Source organism: Cotesia glomerata, linkage group LG2 (assembly GCF_020080835.1).
Source record: "Cotesia glomerata isolate CgM1 linkage group LG2, MPM_Cglom_v2.3, whole genome shotgun sequence".
Taxonomy (NCBI): domain Eukaryota; kingdom Metazoa; phylum Arthropoda; class Insecta; order Hymenoptera; family Braconidae; genus Cotesia; species Cotesia glomerata.
The window spans coordinates 2,918,070-2,935,712 of NC_058159.1; the positions used below are offsets into that span (position 1 = coordinate 2,918,070).

General features: G+C 27.6%; 2 protein-coding genes across 2 annotated transcripts; both read left to right on the top strand.

The window, feature by feature from the left end:
* Nucleotides 1-439: 439 nt before the first annotated feature.
* Nucleotides 440-7,610, top strand: LOC123260109. The gene is made up of 4 exons (XM_044721059.1): nucleotides 440-512; nucleotides 6,629-6,779; nucleotides 6,858-7,185; nucleotides 7,251-7,610. Exons 1-4 carry the CDS (start codon nucleotides 440-442, stop codon nucleotides 7,509-7,511), a joined length of 813 nt encoding a protein of 270 aa, XP_044576994.1. The 3' UTR covers nucleotides 7,512-7,610.
* A 485-nt stretch (nucleotides 7,611-8,095) lies between these two features.
* LOC123260110 lies at nucleotides 8,096-13,036 on the top strand. The gene is made up of 3 exons (XM_044721060.1): nucleotides 8,096-8,256; nucleotides 8,334-8,697; nucleotides 12,734-13,036. Exons 1-3 carry the CDS (start codon nucleotides 8,156-8,158, stop codon nucleotides 13,034-13,036), a joined length of 768 nt encoding a protein of 255 aa, XP_044576995.1. The 5' UTR covers nucleotides 8,096-8,155.
* The last annotated feature ends 4,607 nt before the right edge of the window (nucleotides 13,037-17,643 follow it).

Consider the following 17,643-nt stretch of genomic DNA (forward strand, 5'->3'; position numbering starts at 1 on the left):
TAAATATAAATTATTTTGTGGAAAATATTTAAGATGTAGAAAAATTATAAGACTTTTTTTGTAGGAAATTGAATTCTGAATAAATAAAAAGCTCTTATAAATTTATTCATATCTTTGATCTTTTAATAAAATATTGATTTAGACAAAAAATTAAAAATTTTCTTTATTATTATTATTATTGATTTTTTTGATTGTATATTTATAGTAGATACATGTCTTTATAGATATAATAAGATTGCAGGATGAAAATTGCTTGAGTGCCGAAGCGTAAAGTATGTATGCGAATCCCGGAGTCGGTCGTTACCTGCGTGCCGCCCACGCGATACACGGATGGGAGGAAAAATATCAGAAGAAAGAAAAAAGAGAGATGTATCCATAGACGGAGAGGTAACATTGTCCATTACCGAACCGTATAATACACAAGCAAAGGGAAGAGGCGATGACAGCAGACGCCGTGACCACTGCTCAAGATTATGAGGCCTATCATATTGTATTGTACGTCGCTAACAGGTGTACTACTTTTTAAGTTACTTAATTACCGCTCATGATCCTTAATGCTTAGAAAATCCTACACGTTTAATTTATATTCAATATTTCAAGATAAAAAACCATTTTTTTTATCTAAAGATTTTCATTTAAGAAATTTTCAATCATAATTTTTTGAGGAATTTTTAAGAGTTCAAAAAAAATTATAGACTATAATAAATAATTAATAAAAAACTTACATTTGAAGAAATTGCTTGTGAATGATGACAATAACAAACAGTAAACTTTGTCCAAAAATTTTGAAAAATAGAAAAAAAAATCCTTAATTTTTACAAAAAAAAAATAAACCGTGAATTTTTGGAAGTTTTTTTTTAATTAGTCTAGAATAATTAAATTAAATTATCAAAATCCAAAATACGGGATTATTAAAGCGTGATAAAGAAAAGCGCAAGGCTTATCCTTATCGAGCTTAAAAAAGTCGATCTGGCGATGTTTATCTCAGGGTGGACGTTGTCATCGAAGCGGGTGGGTTGCGGGCAATAAATAAATGCGCTTGGAAGCATCACCGCGGCGGATAGTGAGCAAGAAAAGGACAGGGAAGGTAAAGTCTGCCCTGATGGTAGTAGGCGTTGTACATACAACACTGCGCGTAACGAGCACTTGGTTTTATATATTTTTACCCTGTACTCGGTTCTGCGCTGTTCTCTCTTACTTCAGGATTGTATAAATATATATGTATATATGATACAGACATGTATACCAATACCAAGTGCATGCACTTCTTGGGCAGTTTCTCTCACTCCCATTCCGGCACATTAAACGTATGTACATATATATATATATATATATATATATATATATATATGTGTGTGTGTTTATAGTATATACGATTACGATTTGCGTATGAATCCCAGTAGCAAGGTGGTCGATCGCACATTAAATCTAACCGCATTCGCATGCCGATAAGGGAGTCCAGTCAACTTTTAACGTGTATCGTTATTTTATTTCCGTTCATGAATGCAGAAAAAATAAAGAAATTAAAATATATGAAGCATTTTAAAGTCTCTGGCTAAGGTCGTCTTGAAGAAAAAAGCTCTTTTTTTATCAAGTGAATTATTTTATAATTCATAATGCTGGAATGCTGGAATTTACATTGGATCCAGGAAATTTTTTAAAGGCTTAAAAACATCTCGAAAATTTCTTAATTTGAGTAAAACTAGCAACCTTGCAGTCACTGTGTGACTGCCGAGACTTGTTAGCTATAAAATAAATAAAATTTTGCTTTATTAAACAATGACTTTTGTTAAATTGCACTGTACTTTTTGAACTATTGTTTTTTTTTAAGATATAAGCTCATCACGATGTTACACTCATTAAGAGCTTTCATTTGAGTACCCACATGCATTTTGATATATTTTTCATATATATATATATATATATATATATATATATATATATATATATATATATATATATATATATATGTATATGAAAAATCGATGTGGGTACTCAAATGAAAGGTCTCGATAAGTGTAATGTCAAGATAAGCTTATATCTTTAAAAATATCATTAGCTGACAAGATACAATGTCATTTCTCAATTATTGACGTTTTTAAAGATATAAGCTCATCCCGATATTACACTCATCGAGACCTTTCATTTGAGTACCCACATGACATTTTTTATATATTCTATATATATGGTATTTGTGAAATATATAAATATATAAAATATATGGAAAATTGATGTGGGTACTCAAATGAAAGCTCTTAATGAGTGTAATATCGAGATGAGCTTATATCTTTAAAAATGTCAATATGTCACAAGATAAAACGTCATTTCTTAAATATATATCTAGAGATAGAACATTTTCGAATGCAGCCTAAATAATTATCATCATAAATTGACTATTGGTGAGAATGATACCAAATTTAAGGGGTTAGGGGTAGTCAGAGACGCGAAAAAATGAGAATTTTTCTGTAATTTTTTTTTGCCATTAAATCATTTTATTTTACAAAAGTAATAATATGGCATCATTACACAATCTTTTGACTTGAAGCCACGAAAATTTGAAGATAAAAAATTTATAATTTCCAAAGTTATAGCTGTTTGTGTTGACCCAGCCGAAAAAAGTCAACAGTTAATTGTTCATAAAAAATCGAAATTTTTGAAAAAAAAAAAATCCTTCGATCTGACACAAGATTATTTATTTATGAAACTAATTTTTTCTGTCCGATTGATTTTAGATGAATCTTCAAGGACTTATGATGATCACCGCAAGGACCTTTTTTTTTGCTGGGTCAACACAAACAGCTATAACTTTGGAAATTATAAATTTTTTTTCTTCAAATTTTCGTAACTTCAAGTCAAAACATTGTGTAATGATGCCATATTATTACTTTTTTAAAATAAAATGATTTAATGGCAAAAAAAAATTACAGAAAAATTCTCATTTTTTCGCGTCTCTGACTACCCCTAACCCCTTAACCATAAAAACCCATTTTATTGTAAAAATACACTGACCAAAAAATTTTTCTTATTCTCTTAATAATATAAATAATTTCTTAAAAATAATAATTTTAATTTTAATATTTAAATAATAAAAGTAAATAATAAAAATAATAAAGTATCATGAGTTGAGATTAAAGTGAGCTAACGGAGGTTATTAGGGTGAGGGTGAGGTTGTTAGCCTAGAACTAGAATAAGAAGGGCTTTCTGTTCACGATCCTTGGCCCGAGAATTTCAGAATGCAGTGTACAAATGTAAATATTACACTTAGACTTAATGAAGGGCTTGGTGTATATTTTTTGAGAGCAGGTATTAATTTGAGCGACGTAGTGGGAGTTAATGTAACTGTATGTAAGTGAGAATTTCTCTTTTATGTGGCTAAGTTAATATATACATGATTCATGTATCACGATACAGGTATGATTAGATGGGGTGAAATTGAAATGTGCATGATAAGCATAGTAATATAATTGCAGATCCCCAGTTTGTCTCACGATTTACAGGTGTTACGAAATTTTCGAGTCCTCCGGTGTGTGCATGTGTGGATCGAATGCGTGGGTTATTATTATGGACTAGTCTCGTGCTCACGGGATGCATGTATTATAATTAGTCAGGGTTGATGAACTTGTGAGAATTTTTTTTTCTTAATAATTTTATAATTTTTAGCTGCAGAGGTTTGTTTAGAAATTTTTTTAAATGTTGAGTAATCCTGGATATTGTGAAAATTTAAGTGGTTATATCGAGAGTTTAGTGCTGCCGAAATTTATGCAATGGAAGGAACGTACTGAAAATAGTTTAGAATGCTTTCTGACGCGGTCTTTAAATAAATTTTTTTTTTATTTCAAATCATGTTTCGAATTAAATTGTTTTACAAGTACAATCCTTTACTAATTATTATTCCAGAATTTTTACAATTAATTATTTGTTAATTTATTTTCTTGTCAAATAGACTGATTTAATTTAATAATTTTTTTTCATTAAAATCAGTATTGATCTAAAATTTAACCGGATTGAAGAGAAAAAAATTAAAATTAAAAATATCATAAGAGTTTCAATGTTTTCAATAAAGCAGAAAATTTTTTAAACTATGAAATAATTTTTGTACAAAATAAATTTTTCAAATTATGCCACTGAAAAAAAAATTAATTTGATTCAAGACAAAAATTATTGAACCAATAAAATAATTTTGAAGAGGGAAATTGTCTTGAATCAAGACAAAAAATTCTTGAATCAAACAAAATTTCCTTAAATCAAGAAAAATTTATTTAGTCAAGAATTTTTTTCCTCGAATCAAGAAGATTAAGTTCTTCAAAATTATATACTTGATTCAAGAACATTTTTTTTTCTGTGTGTAAGTTCAAATAATAATTATTACTCTGAAAAGTTTCAGGTGTTACTTTCTATATTATTTATAAGAAATATTAATTTTTATTGTTCATTTAATCCCGTGTAAAATTTAAATTCTTGTCACTTTTAAAAATTAAAATTGAACGAAACTAGTTGGAAAATACTTTGTTTTGTTTTTTTTGTCTAGAATTATAAAAAATTTTTTAAACTATTATAACTTTTTTAGCTATTAAATTAATAAAAACGCCACTAAAAATCTCTTCAAATAAAGTGAATTTATCACAAATCAAAAATTTCTTTTTCAATTCAAGACAATAAAATTCTTCAAAATAATGCTTTTACTTGAAGATTCTTCTCTTGATTTAAATCAAATTTTTCATTCATAAGCCCTAAAGCAAACGCAGCACGAAGGCTTACAACGGCTCAAAAATATGAACATAAAAGTAATTAAAAAAATGTATTAAAGACCTTCGAGCCAATAAATAGTAATAAATATAAATATAACAGTATATTTAAGTACTGCATTGTTCTAATCCCCTTTACTTGTACTTATAACTACTAACTACGCATTATAACTATACTTATTGCATAAATATAGACATAAAATTCCCACCTAGCATAAATACAAATCTAGAATATAATTTATAAATAAACATAAACATAACTTATCAATTATTTTTTTTTCTTTCACATTAATCCATTTTTTCTTTCACAACAATTTTCTGTTTTCTTTCTCTCATTACATATTTTAAGATATTACGTTTATAAGTGTGTGTATGTATATGAACGCAATTTTTCTAACGGTTAACGTCGCACCTGGGCGCGTCAGAGAACAACTTAGTGCGTGCAAGTCACTAAAGAAGTCGGAGGTCACTGTACCTTGAGAAACATAACGTACTTGTCGGTACTATTATTTTTATTATTATAGTAAGCTTCCCTCTCTTTAGTGCTCTATTAAATTATTTACAGATAAGGAGAGCGTATATGTATAGTCCATTTTTATTTATTATTTATGTGTATAGATAGAGCTTGTACATGGGTGGTGAGCAGTTAAGTGTAAGTAAAATAATGCATAAATGTACCAGAGCAATTAATGCGAATTAACCGCGCCACTATGTATATTATAATAAGAATTACGTTCTCACGAGTGTTGTTATCTTAAAGCTTAACAACGTCACGGTTTTGGATTTCTCATCGCGGGTTAGGTCCAGGAATTGAAATAGTTAATCGGTACATAAATAAACATTACTTTATTCGAGTTATTATTCTGTCTTAGAGATTTTATTTTGAAGATTTGCATTTTTTATTATTAATTTTAAGTGTCAAAAATATTTTTTAATGGATGATTTTTTTATACACTGATAAAAAAATTAATATTATTGCTCTAATTAGGTCTAAATTCTTCTACAATTAAATAAAAATCAGAATGTTGTAGACTAAATTGATGTTATGTTTTTTATTTAAGAAAATTTTTTTTTTTAAATAAAAAACATAACATCAATTTGGTCTCCAACATCCTGATTTTTATTTAATTTAAAAAAAATTAATTTAACTCAACAAAATTTTGAACCAAAAATACCATTTTGAAGAAAATAATTTTCTTGAGTCAAAAGAATAAATTCTTGAGACAAGAAAAATTTACTTAAATCAAAAATAATTTCTTGACTCAAGAAAATCATTTTCTTCAAAATGGTATTCTTGGTTCAAGATTTTGGCTCTTGAGTCAAGTTAATTTTTTTATCAATGTATCTTTAGGGCAGAGAACATTTTTGATTTATTTCATGGAAAAATTTTCAAATTTACTTAATTATTGAAGGAAATTTTTAATTTTTTTTAAATTATGGTGTTAATATTTTAAAAATGTTAATTTGTATAATTAAAAAAATTTTTATAAGTGTAATTTTTTAATATTAATATACTCTAAAATTTCGATTGATTAGAAAATTTTTTTATAATGTTTGAGGACAAAATAACAATATAGATGATTATATTTAATTTCTTGAAACTAATTTCCTCTTGTTAATCGCTATCATTGATAAACCATTAACAATTAATTAACTAGCATTATCTTTTCAAGTATGTTCTATTTTTATTAATCACGTTGTAGACATAGTTAGTGTTCATAAAAGACCAAAATTCCCTTAAAAAAAAGAATATTTTTACGTTCAATTTTCCAGCAAAAAATAGTTTTTTAAAAAAATTTGTGAAATATTTTGATTATTTGTAAAGTGATTAATTTCAATTTTCAAAATGAAAACCTACGAAAAATTAATTATTTTTTTTGTAGTTTGTAGTGTAACAAACGGATTCCATTCAAAGCTAAAAAAAAATTCTCCTTTATTCATTGTGCTAAATACAAACGGCAACGAGGATTTTGTATGTCAAGGTGTGTTGATTAGTCCAAGTTTGATTCTTAGTATAGGAGATTGTGCAAGAAGGTAAATTAATTTCTTTTTAAGCCATTGAATAAAATGATATATTTATTTTGTAAATTAATTCAATTTTTTAATTTACAGTTTATACTTCTCGTCCAATAACAACGACACCTACATCTACGACAGTTCATTAAATCGAAAATACATAAGAAGAAGTGGCTACTACTTTATCCGTAACGTTGCATTGATTAATACAGAAGATCCAGTAATTACAGAAAATCAAGATGACTATATTTTTAAATTAGCGAGTGATGTTGAGAATATCAATTTCACTAAATGCAAGCTCCAGTCAGTAGAATCAGACATCATTAAGGATTATTCCTGCGCTTCAGAAAACAATCTTCAAAATGTAACCAAAATGGGGCATCACAATTATATTCATTGCGCAGTTATTGACTACGATAACATAGTAAGTTTTCTAATGAACAATTTTGAACGAACTGATAGTTAATTTATTTATTCTTTTATTTGTAGAAGTACGGAGATCTTCTGACATGTTCAAGAAAAAATTCTGAAGAAATGGTTTTAGTGGGATTCGAGTATCACCTTTACTATAAATGGAGCAGTAAATACCCTACTGAGCCGATAAGCATGCAGTTTATAAATTTATCCTATTTAGGGATGATTATCAGGCATAAATTGAATTCAGTTCAGTGGATGTACGAAAAAGACTTTTTCCTTAGTCCTAAGAATAAAAGAATTTTTTCGATATTAAGTACGTTCAAAGAGAATTAATAATTTATAATTCTGGTAAAACTGATGAAGATCATTTAAGTTACACTAATAGCTACTGTCTAAAATATGTAATGCGCAATAAATAGTTTCAATCATTAATTTTAATTATTTTTTTTACCAATCTAATTGTTTTTACCTCAAGGTAATCGTAAAATTGATATTATACACTAATAACAATTAAATTTGTTCAGAGTTTTATTGTCTTAGTCAAGTTAATTTTTTTTTTCAGTGTACAGAATAACAATTTAAAATTAAACCTATATAAAAAAAAAACTATCATAGTATTGTGTAATAAATATAAAAAATGGATTGGTAGCTCTCATTTTTATGTTCAGTAATTGGACTTTTAAAAAAAGATAAGAACTATATAAAGACGTATATTTTTGTGATCAATAACAAAAGCTTCAATCTACTCCTCCAATAAGTTAAAAACAATAAAATAAGACTTCATTTTTATTAAAAAATATATTACTATGAACATATGTTGAAGTAAAGTTAAGTAAAAATTATTTTTATATTTTTTGTTCATAAAATCCAAGAGAAATATAGAAATGAAGGTTTACATATTAGTGATTAGTATTTTTATCGGATTAATTTATTGTAAAGCTGCAAAAATTGGAATAAAAAAACTAACTCCGTTGCGAATGGTGAGTAAGGTGAATAATGTAGAAGAAGAAAGAATTGCTTGCAACGGTGTATTAATCACTCGACGGATATTACTTGCTTCAGGAACTTGTATTTACGAGTAAGTATTTCCCAAATTTAATTGGCAGTTGTTTCTTATATGGAGCTTTTATATTTAAATAATTTTCATTTTTATAGAAATTTCAAATTATACAAACATGATTACGCATTCATCTATAATGATCAACTCATGAAAATAATAATTGATGAAAATAATATTTTCTTCAATGAAAATTTAAGCCGAAATTTTGATCCGTCTTTACGTAATTTTGCGTTGATAATTAATAAAGAAGAAATGAATCCACAGTATGCAATTGAATATTTCTATCATTTTGCTAGGAATGATGATAAGATCAATTTCACGGATTGTGTAGTTCAGACACCTTCAGATTTAACTACTTTAGATGAAGCACATTCTTGTATGTCTTCGGAGTATAGTGATACAATTAATAGAGTAAAGAATGTCAATAAAATAAACTGTCCAAATATCGACAGTTTATGGGTAAGCATAACGATGTATTTAATATTAAAAAATTTAACTTTAAAGTAGAAAATTTCTTGAATGATTTTCTCACTCCAAGATTTTTTCTATAGAATCAAATTAAATTTTTTAAGTGAGGATATTTAAAAAATGGTATGAATAATTGCAGACAGTAATCAATTTTTTTTCAACAGAGAGACGACGACTTGCTTATTTGCACGGTCGAAAATAAACCTAATATCACAGTTTTAGGTGGATTTATGAGACGTGGTTCTAAAAATTTAATTAATTTATCTGACCTTGGTCCTATAATAAGACGAAAATTAGCAAAAATTAAAATACTTTCATCAAAGACGAAATCAGCTACCACATTTATATCGATTTGGAATTTTTTTAGATTTTTCTCGCCCATTGGCCGATATTAATAATAAAAACGATTTTATTAGAGAATGGAGCTATTTAATTGAACTATAAAATTATTTTTGGACTAAACTTATGTGTCAATCTTAGCTCACTGTGTAAACAAGCTTAGAACATTTAAAATAAAAATAATAACTAGCAACCTTGCAGTCACTATGTGACTGCCGTGACTTGTGAACTATAAATAAATACAATTTTGCTTTATTAAATAATAACTTTTGTTAAATTGCACTTTACTTTTTTAACTATTGACGTTTTTAAAGATATAAGCTTATCCCGATGTTACACTCATCAAGAGCTTTCATTTGAGTACCTACATGCATTTTGATATATTTTTCATATATACATACATATAATACATATAAATATATGAAAAATTTATGTGGGTACTTAAATGAAAGGTCTTGATGAGTGTAATGTCGGGGTGAGCTTATATCTTTAAAAATATCATTAGCTGATAAGATATGTACAACGTCATTTCTTAATTATTGACGTTTTTAAAGATATAAGCTCATCCTGATGTTACACTCATCGAGACCTTTCATTTGAATACCCACATGGAATTTTTTATATATTTTATATTTATGGTATTTGTGAAATATATAAATATATAAAATATATGAAAAATTGATGTGGGTACTCAAATGAAAGGTCTTGATGAGTGTAACATCGGGATGAGCTTATATCTTTAAAAATATCAATAATTAAGAAATGACTTTGTATCTTGTGAACTATTGACTTTTTTCAAGATATAAGCTCATCCCGATGTTACACTCATCAAGACCTTTCATTTAAGTACCCACATGGCATTTTTTATATATTTTATATATATGGTATTTGTGAAATATATAAATATATAAAATATATGAAAAAATGATGTGGGTACTTAAATGAAAGGTCTTGATGAGTGTAACACACCCGAGTCGAAATTTTAAAACTCTAGTTCAACCTAGTAGAGCCTGATTCCTTTGACGTAGACATATACCGTTCTGATTTAAGAACCTTTTTCAACCTAACTCGTCTTATGTCAGGGTAAGGAGGATTGAGTTGGGGTTTAGTTTCAATTTTAAGATTCTGTTTCAACCTAACTCGTCTTGCGATCAGGGTGAGGAGTATTGAGTCGGGGTTTAGTTTAAATTTTAAGATTCTGTTTAAACCTTATACGTCTAAAATCAGGTTGTAGAAGAATGAGCTGGGGTTTAATGACAATTATATCGCGTAGACTTTCTAGGGTGAAACAGAGACTTAAACTTTATAAATTTTTCGAAGTTAATAATAGTAATAAAAATCATTATCATGATTTCGAAAATGTATCAATTGATAAATAATAATGGCAAAAAGACAAATACAATTGAAAAAATTCAATTATTGCAGTGATTTAATTCGTTTTTTTTTTTTTTTTTTTTTTTTTTTTTATTAAAGACTTTTGCCATCAACAAAATATAAAATTAACTATTTAATTAAATTGATTGGCGAGCATTAAAGCAACAAGATAATTAATAAGAATGAAATTATCTTTAGTCATGAACAAAAATTCTTAAGCTAAGAAATTGTTTTTAGCTTAAAGAAGTTTAAATTAATTAAAAATTTGTTGGCAAAATTCTTGAAGAGGGCCGTCATACTTCACCTTTCCATGTACGTACGTTAAAAAAAAGCTAAAAGTTATATAAGTTCTTATAGTTCTGTTTAAGAGGGAAAAGGCCGAGATAAAAATTTAAGTTCTATTTCTTCGATTGACTGAAAAATAAACATAATTGTAAACTCTAAAGTCTATGATATATTAATGTTTTTGATATATGTTCTTTTGGTTTAAAAAAAAATTTTTACACAAAAAAAAAACGCTTTTAACTTAGATTCGTAAATTGATGAGCTAAAGTGTATAAAAATACCAACATAAGTTACGACGCAAAGGTAAAGAAAAATAATTTAACTCATCATCTAATTTTTTTTCTAGGATTCATCAGAATTAGTTAAAATCAATTGTTTAATAAACGATATCATTTAAAAAACAATTGTCTTTATTCGCATTCAAACGCCAATACATAGTTAGAATATATCATTGTGTATTTGTGCTTGCTAAAATTAATGTAATGTAGTAAACTTCAAAGTAGTTTTTTTGTGATCTAAATTTTTTCTTTTCTTGAATTAAGATAATTTTCTTATCAATAGAAATTTTTATCGTAAATATTTTTAAGCTGATTGTTACAAACAAATTTTCTTTACATGTCTTTTTATTTTTGCAGAACTAAAAAGATATACAAATTTAGAGTTACCCTTTCAGCTTTTATAAAACAACACACAAAAATGATGAAAATATATTTGAACGTATTTACAACAACTTATTCTAAAAAGTGAGTATTCATGTAGTTTCAAGAATCAAAAAATTTAGGCGATTTTCGCGACAAAATTTTTTAAGCACTTAAGTGTTGTAAAATTGATAATAATAATGACAAAAATAATTACCATGACAAAAGAAATAATAATAATATTTAATCACACAAGGTAATTTTAATTTTATCAGCTGTAGCTTAAATAGAAAAAAATTTTCTTGCCAAATGACGTCTTCGAGTACCAGAGGGGATCCAGTCTAGCTTCGTAATCGAGAGGTCGTGGTTTCGAATCCCAGTAAAGCTGAGTTTTTTCAACGGATATTTGTGTTTTCATCGTTATTTCTTCTGTCTCCATTTCGATATCATTATTCATGTATAATTATAAATAAACACTACTGCTAGATATAAATACCTTGACCGTCAAGCGAATAATAACTTAAAGTAACTAACAATTGGTTAATAATTTTTATCTTTTTTTTTTTTTTTTTTTACCATGAATATAAACCAATTTAGGCTATATAAGGTTGAAATAGATTTTAATAAAACCATGCCTGACACTTTTTCGTCTGAGGTACAAAAATCCTATATATTGCGCAAGCCCAGCTAGGCTCTAAAAGAATGAAACAGGGTTTTATTAAGAACTTTCCTCGGCCTTAACTCGCCTGAAAATGCAGTTAAGTAGGCACTACGAGGTTGAAACAGAAATTAATTTCAACGTAGATCGCTATATCTTAAACTCTATTTCAACCTAGCACACTCTGACTTTAGTTTAGCTAGGTTGAAACAGAATTTAAGCAAAATAAAATTTCGACTCGTGATAGTGATGTGCTTACATCTTTAAAAGTGTCAATATTTCACAAGATACAAGGTCATTTCTTAATTATGTATATAGAGATAGAGCATTTTCGAATGCAGCCTAAATACTTATCATCATAAATTGACTATTGGTGAGAACGATATGAAACCATGAAAGAGCACAACTCCTGGTCAAGACTTTTCTAACGATACCAAATTTAACCATAAAAACCCATTTTATCATATAAATACACTGGTCACAAAATTTTGCTTATTCTCTTAATAATATAGATAATAAACCACTTATTTTTGGTGACAAAAGTTATCAATTATCAATATAAGAATTGAAACATTGAAAGAGTAAATAAAAAAATATTTATATTATGTAAAAAATAAAGTCTAATAAATCTGAAAGGGGCCAAGTGTTGGTAGCTAAAGATCTTGCACGGTATAAACAGAACATTAGTGTACAGGAGCGTATTAATGTGAGTAGAGCAGAGTGTGTGGTGTAGTGTGCCGTATCACGGGCGGCAGAGAACGGATGTCTGGTGTGTAAGGAACCGCTAAAATGGTGTTCGTCGTTATCAGTTAGATCTGGAGCGGCGATGCGAAGAGAAGCACGCCGAGTAGTCGCTGAGGGTTCTGTTCTGTTCTGTTCTGTTCCCTACACTAAGCCTAACAGCCGTGCAATACAGCTCGCTTACAACCTCTATGTATTTTATGCTGTAAATGAACCTACCTCCCAACACATCCTCGAGATATACGACGTACAACATACGACATACGACGTACGATGCCCACATCCACAGATATAATGCACCAAGGGCTGGTCTCGTGCTTTCGCTCTACAGTACTCGTTGGTCTCTATACCCGGCGTTCAACTTCTGTACCAGGTATCAATGTACCACATACATACCTGTACTTTCAATATTCTCGCCGATCTCTACCATTCCTACCTAACCATTTTTTATTATATCTTTTCCTTATCCCTCCTTTTTTCTTTCATTCGTTTTACCACGTCCTTTACTTAACTACACATATGTATATATCCACCTTTTTATTTACTTTTTTATCAACATTTCGCGGTCTCTTTTACTCGTTCGGTTAATCCTGATCTTACTCGGATGCTGTTACCAGAAACTGCCCACCTAGCTTACCGATATCTTTTCAGGTATGTGTATAAATATTATCGGCATACAAATTTTATTCATAATGAGACAGTCTAAGATATGGAGTGACAAAGGTAATTAGAGTTTACATTTACTACGACTGCTTCAAATTATATTTTTATTTTAGTAATTTCTTATTTTTTATAAGTTTATTTAATACTAATATAAATTTAATTATAATTAGTAACTTTGCAGTCACTATGTGACTGCTAGAATTTGTGAACTATAAATAAATAAAATTTTGAATGTTAAATAATGACTTTTGTTAAATTGCACTGTACATTTTTAACTATTGACGTTTTTGAAGATATAAGCTCATCCCGATGATACACTCATCAAGAGCTTTCATTTGAGTACCCACATGCATTTTGATATATTTTTCATATATACATATATGTAATATATATAAATATGTGAAAAATTGATGTGGGTACTTAAATGAAAGGTCTTGATGAGTGTAACATCGGGATGAGCTCATATCTATAAAAATGTCAATAGTTCACAAGATACAAGGTCATTTCTTAATTATAGACGTTTTTAAAGATATAAGCTCATCCCGATGTTACACTCATCGAGACCTTTCATTTGAGTACCCACATGGCGTTTTTTATATATTTTATATATATGGTATTTGTGAAATATATAATATATATAAATATATGAAAAATTGATGTAGGTACTTAAATGAAAGGTCTCGATGAGTGTAATGTCGAGATGAGTTTATATCTTTAAAAATATTAATAGTTCACAAGATACAAGGTCATTTCTTAATTATGTATCTAGAGATATTTTCGAATGAAGCCTAAATACTTATCATCATAAATTGACTACTGGTAGTCAAATGATTTAATAAATATTGTTATTGATAATTAATTAATCTTCTATTTAAAAAAAATTATTTAAAGTTTAAAAATAATCGCTTATACTTAATAAACAAATAAATTGTTTTTAAATAAATTAATTTATTTAGATTCAATAAATTTTTCTATCAGAGTAGACAGTAAAAAATTTTGCGTCATTGCGTCAAAAAATTTTTGTATTAAATATTTAACACTTTTATGTGTAAATTAAACATTTATTGTGTTAAATTAACGCAGAAAAGTGTTAAATTAACACAAAAAAGTGTTAAATCTATAACATAAAAATTTTCAATACAAAATTTTTTGACGCATTGACGCAAAATTTTTTACTGTGTATAATTCTAGATCGTAAAATATTTTTTTACTTTTAAATAATGATAAAAAATTAGTGATGAATTTTACGAAAAATGTTAACAGGTTTTTTTACTAAATTAAATCATTAATAAAATTTAAATTTAAAGAAAAAGCTCAATGATAATACGCATAAAACTAGTAAAATAATTTTCCAGGTATTTGAAATATGGTTGCTGGTAGTAAAGAGATTGTAATTCGTTAATTAGACAGCGGAGACGTCCTACGGAGTCTTTAAAGTTGGCCTTAATTGCCATTGAGCGTCCTCAACGCATTACATTTTTGTTATTAATTTTTTTTCCTCTTGTGTAGGAGTTTTTTTTTTATCCATTTACTCAGTCTTTTTGTTTTTATAAACTCGGAGCGAACCCACGCGCAAGATCCGCCGATTATAAGATAACGAGGGCTACGGGCTCAATGAAAGGCGTTTCTCGTCACGTCGTTATAAAAATAAACTATTTTTATTAATTACATAAATGTAAACTTTTTATCCAAGCAAACAAATGTAAACACCGAGATAAAAAACTTAAACGGCAAAAAATTTAATTACAAAAAAATATTATTTATTGGTAATACCAACTGCATTTATCATATTGATAAAATGATTGATTGGTTGGTAAAATATTAAAATATTAAATCTCATAATTCGAAATTTTTGCCAGCAATATTTCATTTTAATGTTTTTAACTAGAAATAAATTAGTCTAGACTCGATCAAAAAAATTAAATAAATAAATATCTTGCATTCGGTATTTTTTTAATCCTAATCATCCGAGTGTCCTTGTACTGATTTAAATGTCGTAAAAATAAAAATAATAAAATTAAGAGAGCGGAAGCGAGCCGCAACATTTCACTTTTTCGCAACTAGTACACGCGTCCAGCCGAAAAGTATTGCACGACTTCCGAGCTCGATTTTTTAGTTTTGTTTTATTGCTACATCAGCGACGACGGTGGCCCTGGTGATTTTTTATTATGTTGTTTTTATAAATCTTCTTCAAGAACTTTAATTAATTTATAAACTTGGACTTTTAAAGTCTTGCTACAGAAAAAAAACATTTTATTCAGTTACGAAAAAATATTTCTTCACTCAAGAAAATATTTTTCATTTATAGTTTTTATGTACTACACAGGAAAAAGGTTCACTTGAACCAAGAAAATATTTTTCTTCCTAATTATTTTCTTGAGCAAAAAAAAATTTTTTTTTGACACAAGAAATTTCATTTATTTCAACATAATTAATTGTTTTGCTTTAAGAAATACGTATCTTGATCCAAGAAAATTTATTTAAGTCAAGAAAATCTTTTTTTGAGAAAATTCAGCGTCTTGCTCCAAAAAATTTAGTTCTTGATAGAAGTAAATTTTCTTGTCTTGAGAAAATATCTCTCTTATTCCAAAAAATTAAATATAAAGATAAAAGTAAATTTTCATTAATATTTTTATTGATTAACATGTCAAATAGGAAGATCAAATAATATTGAATAATTTTTTTTCATTCAATATGTATAATTGCACGCTAAAATAATATAAAATGGGTATAAAATATTCAAGAGAAAAATTTTCTCGAGGTGAGAAAATTTTTTTCCTAGCTAAAGTAAGTGGCGCTGCTTTCCTAAAGTATCTAAAAATCTCGATCAAATATAAAAATTTATTCTATCAAGTATTTATGATAGAATTAAGAAAAAACGACTTCCAAGAATAGAATTTCAAGAAAAATTTTTACTTCTGCCAACACAACTTTGGTCTTCCTTCAGGCACCCGAAAATTTTTTTGAGCCAAGAATTTGGTTCTCCAGTCAAGAAATTTTTCTTTCCGAATTTACTTTTCATATATTTTTAAATAAATTTTTTTTCATCAAAGCAAAAAAGAAAACAAAAAAATCATTTATCGTTTTTGGAAAATTAAATTTTTACCACCGGAATGAGAAAATGAATGATCATTACTTAACAAGTTTTGAATTTTTGACAGAATAATAAATTTTTTAATCGAACAGGTCAAAGTTGATTTATTTTTCCACAAATATATATTTTAATAGGCAATAAATAACGAGTACAGTACATAATAAAAATAGGAAAAAAGAATAAAAAAACAGTAAACTTGATAAAATATGAAATTAAAACGGTATAAGAAAATTTACTAACGTGATGCCGATCATTAGGATGCAATTAAATTTACAATTTTCATTCATAATTCATTCACATTGTATATTATTACACGGTTCCTAACGTCTCGTGGGAACTCGTTAACTAACCATGAGGGCTAGATGTACATGCGTGTATACATCTATATACATTATTTAATACACATATATAAATAAATATATACCTCCATGATGTATATGCGTATAAAATAATTAGAGAGGTCATCGTGATTTTGCTTAAAGTGTCGATTGATTCGCGTTGAAAAATTCTAATTATTTAATTAATTGCGCGTCGGTAATTAAAACCTTGTTATTATTAAACAAATTATTCCTTCAAATGTAGATTACGGATAAATAATTATGTATAAAAATATTTTAATAGCGGATAGTAATAAATATTTTATTTAAATCAGGCGTGTATTTCACCCGCAGTATCTCAAGTGATAAAGAAAAATGTTACAGTAGTAACATATCTGTCGGTATTTTTATTTTATCTTAAACAGTCTCTTATTCGCAATAATACGGTACTTTGCGGACATTAAATAACTTTTTTTTTATTTCACTTGAATACGAGAGATTAAATTATTTTTTTGAAGGCAATAATAGCGAGTTAAGAGTTTATAAAATGTATGATAAATGATAATAATGAAAAGGTCAAGTAATAGGTGTAGTGTGTGAAAGGGATATTACATTGGATGTAAAATATGTTTTGTTATTTATATTAGATGTGGATTATTCGGAGGTAATGTAACAAGAGCTCAAAAAGTTGAGTGGGCATGTGACGACGTGATCATGAATCTAGTTTGTTTGTATAGGTATGTAACGTGTGTAGGTATTAAGTACACGTATGGAAGTAAACGAATTGTAACTGTATCGAAGATCAGATTACTAGATGATAACGATCGA

What these genes read in the sequence shown, in the direction of transcription:
- LOC123260109 (XM_044721059.1), top strand. Translation starts at nt 440, where the DNA reads ATGACAGCAGACGCCGTGACCACTGCTCAAGATTATGAGGCCTATCAT. An exon ending in ATTGTACGTCGCTAACAGGT is followed by an intron (nt 513 to 6,628) that starts GTACTACTTTTT and finishes TTTTTTTTGTAG; the next exon opens with TTTGTAGTGTAACAAACGGA. An exon ending in ATAGGAGATTGTGCAAGAAG is followed by an intron (nt 6,780 to 6,857) that starts GTAAATTAATTT and finishes TTTAATTTACAG; the next exon opens with TTTATACTTCTCGTCCAATA.
- LOC123260110 (XM_044721060.1), top strand. Translation starts at nt 8,156, where the DNA reads ATGGTGAGTAAGGTGAATAATGTAGAAGAAGAAAGAATTGCTTGCAAC. An exon ending in TCAGGAACTTGTATTTACGA is followed by an intron (nt 8,257 to 8,333) that starts GTAAGTATTTCC and finishes TCATTTTTATAG; the next exon opens with AAATTTCAAATTATACAAAC. An exon ending in CAAATATCGACAGTTTATGG is followed by an intron (nt 8,698 to 12,733) that starts GTAAGCATAACG and finishes TGTGTGGTGTAG; the next exon opens with TGTGCCGTATCACGGGCGGC.